General features: G+C 34.7%; 4 protein-coding genes across 4 annotated transcripts; all 4 read right to left on the reverse strand.

The window, feature by feature from the left end:
* Nucleotides 1-4,840: 4,840 nt before the first annotated feature.
* On the reverse strand, nt 4,841-6,418 carry LOAG_09353 (hypothetical protein). Its single transcript, XM_020447911.1, has 4 exons — nt 6,333-6,418; nt 5,701-5,806; nt 5,318-5,515; nt 4,841-5,130 (listed from the first exon to the last, which is right to left on the reverse strand). Exons 1-4 carry the CDS (start codon nt 6,357-6,359, stop codon nt 5,045-5,047), a joined length of 417 nt encoding a protein of 138 aa, XP_020301903.1. The 5' UTR covers nt 6,360-6,418; the 3' UTR covers nt 4,841-5,044.
* Nucleotides 6,419-8,122: 1,704 nt separating this feature from the next.
* LOAG_09355 (hypothetical protein) lies at nt 8,123-8,794 on the reverse strand (the record flags this gene model as incomplete). The annotated part of the gene is made up of 1 exon (XM_003144883.1): nt 8,123-8,794. The coding sequence occupies one exon, from the start codon at nt 8,792-8,794 to the stop codon at nt 8,123-8,125; it is 672 nt and encodes a 223-aa protein (XP_003144931.1).
* A 1,092-nt stretch (nt 8,795-9,886) lies between these two features.
* LOAG_16628 (hypothetical protein) lies at nt 9,887-10,063 on the reverse strand (the record flags this gene model as incomplete). Its single annotated transcript, XM_003144884.2, has 1 exon — nt 9,887-10,063. One exon carries the CDS (start codon nt 10,061-10,063, stop codon nt 9,887-9,889), a length of 177 nt encoding a protein of 58 aa, XP_003144932.2.
* Nucleotides 10,064-10,302: 239 nt separating this feature from the next.
* LOAG_16629 (hypothetical protein) lies at nt 10,303-10,560 on the reverse strand (the record flags this gene model as incomplete). Its single annotated transcript, XM_020449279.1, has 1 exon — nt 10,303-10,560. One exon carries the CDS (start codon nt 10,558-10,560, stop codon nt 10,303-10,305), a length of 258 nt encoding a protein of 85 aa, XP_020307194.1.
* Nucleotides 10,561-10,581: the final 21 nt, after the last annotated feature.

Genomic DNA, 10,581 nt, shown 5'->3' on the forward strand with positions numbered 1-10,581 from the left:
TGTGTGTGTGTGTGTGTGTGTGTGTGTGTGTGTGTGTGTGTGTGTGTGTGTGCCGGTGTTTGTGTATGCTTTATTCCTCAAGTTAGCGCAAGTGTTTTCTAAAATTTATGTTCAAATTCAAAATTAGAATTCAAATCTGCCAAATGCAAAAATTTTCGAGCTTCAATAGACCCAATCCTTCTGAATATTACTGGCTTTGATAATTATTTAGATCCGATATCAGTGATGCAATTTGAGAATACTTTGTTTTTCATTGCTTTTCTCATTAGTACAAGTAAATAGCTTTATGCTTTCTGTCACTTTTTGAACTGATTGTTTTATTCGGTCATTTTGGAACCAACTAGTTATCCATTTGATAATTACGTTAAGCAGTTTGGCGGTGATGTAGTCCGCAATTACTTTGATCTATTTCGGCTGAACAAATTAGCAGATAAAAAGTAAATGACCTAGTTTTCGTAATAAAGACATTTTGAAAAGGTGATCAAGTTTGCTTCAAATTTCAGAAGACCTTAAAACATGCATATATCTTAGAATCTAATTGGACGCATGATATTCCCAATTTAAATTAGTTTGTTAATTCTTTGAAACACACAGTACGATATAGGTGTTATTATAACGATTGTTGTATCATGGCAATGGTTGAGTTATGAATAGATTCCGCCTTGGATAGCACAGTTTCTTTACACTTAGTCAGTCCATTCCAAAAGGTCAACACTAATAGACTAACCTTAAATTCTGACTGTAGCAGTTACTAATTCTGTCAATATCTTTGTGTTTTGTGTTTAAAATAATTCAAATCAAATGTTTAGTGGCTTTAACTTTTCTGTTTAATCAAATAGAAATTTGTTGATATCTATGGCCTAAGAGGCTATCGTATCTTTCTCCTTTCAGTTTTGGCTAAACCTTTAAATTCTATTTAAAATGAAAGTAAAAAAGCCCCATTTGTTTTCTTGTCTGCTCTCGTAATATTTTCTCATCTTTTTGCAGAAATTTTAGAACCTTTCATGAACAGATATCACAATACAAATACCAAAGAGGACCGATTCTCTCAGCAATAGCACTCTCGAAGGATAAGCTAAAAAGAAGAAAAGAAAATTAAAAGATATTCTTGATCTGATCGTTAACTTTTGCATATTGAGGCGAAAAAGAAAAGAAGCGATTGTTTGATTCTTCTGAAAGGTACTTGAAATTGGCAAGAGCAAGCTGATTGTGGTGCAATGGAAAACACTTCAATAAGTGAAAAGTATGTAAGAAAAAGTTGCCGACATAAGGCAAGACAAATAGAAAATATGGTACTAAAGCAGACCTGTTCAAATATTCGCCTGAAATTAAAGAGCCTTCTATTTAAAGCACATACAAGTGTAAGGAGAGCAGGTGATATGACGGAAGCACTCCTTCCTACTTCACGACACTTTTCATATCTTCATTTTCACACTTTTATTACCGTTTATGATATCAGAAATTGATCGCTGCGTGGTACTGTAGTACAAACAAACTTTTCCAGGATTTGCAGAAATAACTGATAACAGATGCAAATAAATGGTAAGGAAATAATGTATGAAAATGAAATTCACAATAATATGTTTCGAAGGATAGTATACCATTACTAATTAAACGAATGGACAAATGAGTAGTAAGTCAATGGGTGCTTCTGATCTGTTTCATCCTCTTAACTAAGTGATTTATATAATTTTCTGATCACACAAATTGAATCAAATTGATAAGATCTTCTTTTTCATTAATTCATTGAATATTTTTTTCAAAATTTCCAAAATCAAAAATAAAAATCCTAAAAAAATTACTTCCTGGATTCATTTTAAATTTAAATGACAAAATTCGGTGACATAAAAGTGGCTGAAATTGTAAACTGGAGAATGAAAGCAGAACTTTAAGGATGGATTTATTTTAAATTACTGAACTTAATTTTGCAGTCTACTTGTATTGTATTTGTGTACAGCAGATTTCGTTCCATTTTTAATTCAAGTATATCACTTTAAAGTAATTTTCGGCACGTTAAATAATAATTTTAGAACAAAAGGTCGAAAAGGGAAAAAAAATTCATAAATCTTAGCTCCCAATCTATTACGGTATAATTTGGTAGTTAGGATTAAAAGAGATACCGACAAGTAGTCCTCTTCAAAATCAGTACCGCAATCGCAATTGAACACAATGGGAGGTGTTTCATTCACTAAACTTTTTGTAAGGGATACCTGCATCTTCCAATTAATTACTAATAGACCGAAATTTAACCCCTAACTCCCTGCGTATCTCTCCTCTTCCACTGAATATCTTACTGTCTTTGATTGCGATGAATAATACTATCTATTCATTGTTGTAGTTACAAGATGGTAATTGCATTTGAGATTTTATTAATTCTGACATTAACGTGGATCATCACACTCCTTGACATCACATTTATTAAAGTTAGAAGTGAAAAAAAAGAAATTCCAACACTTGATATGTCAACTTCAATGAGAAGGTCACATATGAAATGTATGGTTCATTCATTCGTAATTTACTTTTTTCAGTTAGCTGTTTTTTCTGGAGAGGAGTTTAGCTATTACAAGTTCAAAGATTCCGTGTTGTATGTCATCGTCATCTACCAGAACATATGAAGAAGATATTTCAGGAAAATTTAGTAACGGTGTGATTGAATAGATAATAATTGGCATCTGATATATTAGACTGTTTAGAGATATCAGTCAGAAATGATTGCATAGAAAAAAGTGTAGCCGCTTTAGTGTACACTGCGGATTTGGATTCTTTCCTACGATGAAGTGCTTAGCACCATTGTATGTTAATCGATCAATAATAAAATTTGATGAGACATTTTTGACTCCTTTACCTGTCATCTTGTACTCCAAAAAATGAATCCAAATTTAAATTTATTTCATTCATCTTTTCTTCTCTATCTTGCGCTAATGTTTGTTCAAAGGCGCGCGGCGCTGAAGCATTCTTCATAATTATATCATATATTTCATTTTTCAGGCCACATATGGCTCATTTCATATTAAAATAGGTTGTGATAAAGATTGTATACTTCGAGGTAGTATAAGTATTCAATGCATTCTATTGTATAAGTTCAAAAGTTTGCACGAAAATGAATAAAACCGGAAAGTAGTACCACCTGGATTAGATCATTAATTTTGTTGGTTTGACATATATTGCACTGATTTTATATCAGTTATTCCGGATTTTTTGATATGATAAGAGGAAAAATAAATAAGAGCAAAAGAAAAGATGATGAAAGGACAAAATGACAACAGTACAGCAGTGATAAAAGATAAAAAGTGATCATTTTCTTGCGATTCACCACTGCATTTCTATTCAATCGGTACATGAGAACAAATACTGTGCTAATCCGTGCACTCAAAATATGAATACCCTTGGATACATGAAAAAACTAGAGAGACATGGCTATTTCAAGAGAAGGAAATCGAAGATCCGATAAGACTTCTTAGACGGAAAGGTCACACCTTTGAGTTCGTTTCCTTCCGCCCCTTTATTAACGGAAGAACTAACATCTGCTTTATTTCACAATAATTCTGAGGATATAGGCTTATCATGACTATTACCTGTTGACATTTCATCCAAAATACAAAACTTGGATCAAAAATAAGGCAGTGAGTAAATAAATAGACAATTCGAGAAACTAATTAATTAATTCAAGTTGTTCAACGAATTGTCTATAATACCAAGCATAAGACTGTTATTCCTATTGATGATGGCAATACGACTGTATTAGTTACTGCCTTCAGAAAAAGCATAACATTTCCCTTTTTTCATCGCCACTATGCGGCAGGATTTTAACGGCTTACTTGAAACTGATAGAGCAACCTTGCAAGTCCCAATTCCATTACGGGAACTTTATTTTGCGTTCGTTTTATCAAGTTTGGAAAATCAGGATATTTTAATTTGATAAGTTAGATTTAACTGCGCCAATTCAATCCAATCTATATGCTTTAAATTCAATTTAAAATGGTTCGAAACGATGTACCTTAATAAGTGTAATATTAAGGGCTCGATGATCGTTAAGAGCTTCTGACCTCAATTAAACCCACTGTAATACAAGCAGTGAGAAACGACCGTTCACTGTCACTCTCAGAACTGTCATTTTCAACCAGTCTATCGTCAATGTTTGCTCAAAGCAAGCTTCTCCGTTCAAACGCAAATGCATATTACGCAATCGACCTTTCGCTTAGCTTTAAATAACCTTTACCAAAAAACAGTCAAAGGGCTTCTCCCGACCACATTTTCCATAAAAATACACCTTTTACTGCAAATATTTGCACTTTATTTGCCGCGCAAATATTATTGCAATTCTGAAAAGCAGTGCGAATCTTTCTGATTTTCTTTTGCTAAACAAGCACAAAATTTGGAACAAATACGAGAAGTGCGTAGGATCCCGATTCTCTTATTCACTGACAGATGTCATCAAAAATCGCATAAGAACGGACGAAATCATTTTCAAAAAAAATGAAAAAGGAAACAAAACCCTTCCTCGTTCAAAATTTCCTTGTTCTAATCATAAGTTTTGCGCAGAAATGTTGAAACCGACTGGTGTACATGATATATAGGCAATACTCAAAAAATTAATATATGGTTTCATAGACTACACCCTTTAGTCAAATTATGGAATTCACGTATCAACAACTAAGACAAACTTGAATTTTTCCTGTAGATCCAGTTTCACGACTACTTAAATACCATCTGTTACAAGAAATAGGGATCCTTGTTTACACAAATCTCTACTTCTTCAAGACTATCAAACCTTTTATGAAATTCACAGTTGTTCAACGTAATGAAATTTTACAAAATAAAAGAACAAAAAATTACGAACAAATAAAGCACTGGAAGTGTTACCATAAAATATTCGGAACATTGGAAAAACTGAAATAAAAGACAAACAGTGAGAAGGATTACAAAAACAGGACAACACATAAACCACTTGAAGTCCAAACAGAACTTTAAAGCAGAAATACTATTCTTCAAAGCAATAAGAACATTAAAAATTAGAAACTAGGGCACCATCGAAAGTTTTACTTCAGGTTTGATTAGAATGCACAGAATCCTCCAGTTCAGCGTTTTCCTCCATTTCCTCCTCTTCATCATCGTTATGATCAGGTCTACCTGTAATTCAAATTTTTCCCGTAAAATTCCTTCACCTAGTGACATTTATTATTTTTAAACAGTTATTTTACAGTGACATTCAAGAGAAGTGATACTGTAAAGATAACTAACCCACTAACAAACTACACGTATGTTCACCAAGATGTGTGAAGGCTAAACAAATTCAAGACAAGATTGACCGAATTACTTTTAAAGCATCCCGTTCGAATAACACAATTCATAAAATTCATGAACTCTGTCGCGCAAGCTCCTTCCTCCAGTGCTGCTTCTCCAGCACTTTTCTGGCATTTTATTGCTTCACGAAATTCATGACCGCATGGGCTGGCGACTAAGTGACCAACACAATGACATTCAAAGTTCACAGTTCCATCTGGTAACGTCGGACCTGAGGAATATTATTTAAATAACACCGATAACACTATGCTGAAAACTAAGTTTTTCTATATTCTTGGAAAAGTAGCAATTTCTTGGAATCCTTGGAGAAACCATCAAACACTTGGTTGTACAAATGACGTCTGCAGCAACTTTCTAGGTTGCGGAGACTGAAGGTTCAAACTCCAACCTGAATACCTGGATTGTATTTGTCATCGAGTTCCGCATATGACATACGTGCCATTGACTCCACATAGGCATCTTGGATTGGTTCATTGTATTCTTCTCGCGTTAATTTGTGAATCTAAACACTTCGATAACATGTGCTTGTGTTACTAACAGATAATAAATTCTGCAAGTTACAATCGGGAACATCCACTTGGCAAGTCAAGTCTTACTTGTGATGCTAGGAATGAAGATCTTGCTCTGTGCAGAAAATAAACTGACATAGTTTACAATTAATAAGCATATAAAGTGGAAGATGCATCTAGAGACGAACGATGGAAGATTCAGAAATATCAAACCCCGAGGGAGTTTGATATACGACTCTAAAGTTCCAAATTAAAAATGAACTTAAGATGTAGCAGACAAAGAAGTCATAGATGCTGCCAGTTTAAAGCAGCTCATAAATTTTTGGAAATTCTTCAGAATCTTCTACTCCTCGATGAACCAATTCTATTTTCTTACGCTTATAAATCCACCACAGTTATCTTGCAATGTCAAATTTTCCGGCAAGTACTTTCTAGAGATTCCGAAGCCATATTTGCATTTTCTACTAGAAAAAATCAATATATCATCATTGATGGAAACTGAAAACTTTAAGGACATACCACATCTCCATTCCCATCGTCCTCCATTCCCCGCGGGTTCCATGACACCCCAAAAAGCACACTTCCTAACGAACTTAATCGATCCATCTGGTTCGCAATGCAAACACCGCGTCCAAGCAAAAGCGAAACTGAAAGCTGAAATCAGTGCATGCCATGCATTTTGTCCAGTCATCCGGTCACTGGATAACTTCGGACATCCCTTAGCACGATCTAGTTACTTGCGATCTGTGATAGAGAAACGTATTTTATGTGGTGAAGAGTTGGAAATTGTCATCAATGGAAATTGTCATCAATATGGGGTTTGTTTTCCAGTTGGAAGAATTGTGAAGGAACAGATTAAGCCTTCGATATCGGGACAGACTGTGATGTTAGCATGAAAGGCATGGAAGAGACGGAATGATCAATTCTGAGAATCATATCTCGAAGCATTTCGTTGCGTCATATTTAATTATGTTCTTTTTGGTGTCACTGTGTCAACTATAATAACTGTTTGATGAGGGACCTATTCCGTTTAAGTGGTCATCGCTTGTCAATCACTTTTCACTTTCAATTTTATTTTTTCCCTTCTGGAACACATATATCACATTTCTTTCAACATTCCATCACTCTCACCAAATCAGTACAACGGGACAAAGTACACGCTGAGGAACGTTATGTTACGCTTTTCTCAAGATGCTGTCACTTTTCATTTCATCTACTCTTTGATTAGGGTAATACTGGTTCTCTCTAACAATGTAATATTATCCGGCTTCTTGCTGAATACCTTTCAATTCAAATGATTTCATGCTTGGGAACAAAATTCATCTTCATTGAAATTCAGTGCCCATCCGAAAAAATACACCTGCTCATATTGCTTCCACAGCACACAGCTCATTTCCGCTCGTTTCTTTGATTCGATCTCAAGTCTCTACCTTCAGGAATTCACTTGCACCAGATAACAAATAAAAATTGATACAAGAATGTTGCTATTACCAGTTGTTATATTAAACGCCAACGATCTCATTGGAAGCAGTGGACAAAGAAATGACCGCAACATCATGTGACATTTTCATGAATATCACCCGTCCACATATCCAAACAAAATCATTCATTAATGCATTTTTTAATTTTTTGAAATTCGGTTAAAATCGATCTCAACAGGAGAAGCATCCAGACACAAAACATGTTGCAAGTCAAGGCAGGGTGTATCGCATGCATGTACATGCATTATTTAAGATGTCTGCGACACTTTATCATTTTTAACAATTGTATCACTTTTTTGTGTAAGTTGTAGAAATGTATTTTGTAAGTAAAGTGTTAAATGCAAAAAGTTCCCAAAAAATTTGTGGAAACAAGTAGATTTAAAAAATTCAAATTCAGCTGTAACAACGGTAATACAATCGGTGGCCAATATGTGTACGTATTGGTGGCTATAGTGGTACTTATTGCAATTAGGTCAAAGGACACTGATAATTTTTATTAATGAAGATGGAATTTTGCTTTAAATAAATCAAAATAAAGTTAACGACACAATCAACATGCGTAATTTTTCGGAGCAAAATGGACAATTTTGAAAGAATCCGATCAAATTCGTTTGTGTACTTAGCTGAAACTTATGTCACCTTAGCAGAAAACGCGAAAATTAAGTCAGAAGTAAGGAGCACTATGAAATACCGGAACAAAGGTTGAATTGGTAGGGAATGCATCGACAATAAAGTTAATTTAAAAAAGTTAATCAGAATTTGACTTGATAAACATTTAAGCTGGTCGGATACTTTTTTCTACTAGACTTACATCAGCTACTTTTGGCGTCAGTTACTGGTAAAATCTTTAGAAAGCCATGGTGGGGATGGTACTTCACCAAAAGGACCCAAATCCCCTGTCCAACCTACAGAACCAGGCCAGAATGGAGGTTTTTGTTTCGTAATGGCCTCACCAGACATAAACCTTGCAACTTTTTGTGCTTTCATTACTTGCTGATTACCAGTATTCCACCATGGTACCAGCTGTTTTTTAAAATGATTCCCTTTGAGCACCCAGCCTGGCCATGTTATATTTTTGCTAGGCCAATTATGCCAATTTTTCACCTCACTACCAGTCTTTTCTTGGAATTGCTTTTTTTGATCATTGGATCGCAGCATACTTGCTTGCTGTTCATCATTCCTCTCGGATATTCCCTGTGCATGTATTTTGAATTTATCTGTGTTAGAAGAAGTCCATTGTACAGGTGATAGTTCCGTTTGCGACAGTTTCGGTTTTGTAACATTTACATCATTGTATTGATTGTTGTAGCCAGTACCCCACTCTTGACCTTTAGAATGCTCGTACCTCCTGCCGTAATTATATTCCATATTCCACCTTCCTGGTTTGTTCAGTAATCTCGGCTGAGTTATCGTATCAACATCGGTGTAGTCCATTGGTTTTGAACTTGGTGGACTGATAGCGCCTACAATATAAACAATCGTATTTTCATTAATTTTCATGCATTCGAAAAGTTTATACTATTTTAGTGAAAATATTCCTCAAAACATTCATTAAGAATACATTAATATGAATTATATCGAGAAACTGGAGTAAAAAGGCTTGATCTTTCATAGTTACTTATCAAGTTTATGTTTGTATGGATGACTAATAGCATCACAAATTGATGGATTTGAAAGAATACTGAACAATATCGATAAGAAGGAATTTCTTTTTGAAGGAAAAAGAAATCATACCGATGATAAGAGAGAACATAATGAACATTAGCGCTCGAAAGTTTTTAGTAGCTGAAGACATTTTGTTCAGTTGCTGGAGATCATCGAAGAAGATTTATATATCCCTCAAAAGATCTTGTTTCCTCTTAATTTTTCCTCTCTATCGCTAATTCTCATATCCGTTTCCCAGTCTCAATGAATTATCACACATTGTGGAATGTTAGGACTTCTTCGAAGACTGTAAGAAATGTATGCAAAACGAGTCTTGTGGTCAGTTATTATTTGCGAAATTCACATATTACAGCATTTTATTGGTGCTCACAATGAAAAAAGCCATCAATCTTATTTTTGCATTTGAAATAAATAAACAAACTTCTTTATTTTGACGTTCAACAGCACAATAATGACAACGCATAATTTCGCCTCATTAAATATTTGTTAACAAGTTCAATTACTCACATATGAATTGTTGGTTGCCTTTTGTTGAAGTTATTTTGAAAATGAAAAAATTTTATTTCCGGGGTTTACGTAATTCTGCATACTATAGTCTTAATCATGAAGAAAATACAAAACACCATCCTGTCAGTCATCTTTCAAAGAGAATACGTCTGGATTTCACAAAAAGTCCTATAATGTAACATAGGCCAAAAGATCACAGTAGCAATATGAACAGTTTTTGGACAAGGATTATATCAGGCAGTGTAAAAGCATTGTCACTGTTGGTTACTTTGATTAGATGAATGTGGAACAAAGAAACCTGATGAATGCTGTTATTAGAAAAGAAAGCAAAATTGTCAATAAATTTCTTAAATTCTATCCTTTTGTAATAATTTGAGAGGACAAAATTTAATTCATCAACCAAAATACTACATGAAGAAGTTAGGGATCAATAGAAGCGGATGCATAGGCTTCTGCTTTAGCATTTATTGGTTTTTCGTTACTCTTCCAGCTATCCCAATTTCCACCGCCTGTGCCACTTTTCCAACTTTTCCATCCACCATGTTCGTGGCCTGCTTTGTCTAGTCCGTCACCATTGACTACAAAAGTTCTAATCATTTACGTTGTAGAGTTTAAAAAGTTCTCTGAAAATCTCTTTTCAAATTTGACATTATTAAATTTTGTTTATATTTTAAAGAAAGAATTTTGCTGGTAATCTGATATGAACGAGTCATATTCGATCCGATGGATAGCGTGACGCATTGAGCACCATAAAAGTTTTCAGAAACCTTTTCTAATCTTCGTAGGGGAAATCAAAGACAGAACCACCAAACTTTTTCCGTTGTAATGGCCTACTGTTAACTATATTTTTTAAGGTAAGAATCAAAACAGTTGTATGTTAAAGTCGATAGAGGATTTTCAACCTTCCCATTTGCGCCATCCTTCACCACCGCCACTGCTCTTCCAGCTATCCATATTGGTGTTACCCCAGAAAATGTAACCGTTTTCTGGTCCACTCCAATCATTTCCGGAATCAATACCGTAACAGCATCGCCTGCTTGTATCATGCTTTCCAATACCAGTACCCCATATACCCCAACCATGACTACCACCATTACCCCAGGACCACTTGCGTT

Source organism: Loa loa (genome assembly GCF_000183805.2).
Source record: "Loa loa unplaced genomic scaffold supercont3.11, whole genome shotgun sequence".
In the NCBI taxonomy this organism is placed as follows: domain Eukaryota; kingdom Metazoa; phylum Nematoda; class Chromadorea; order Rhabditida; family Onchocercidae; genus Loa; species Loa loa.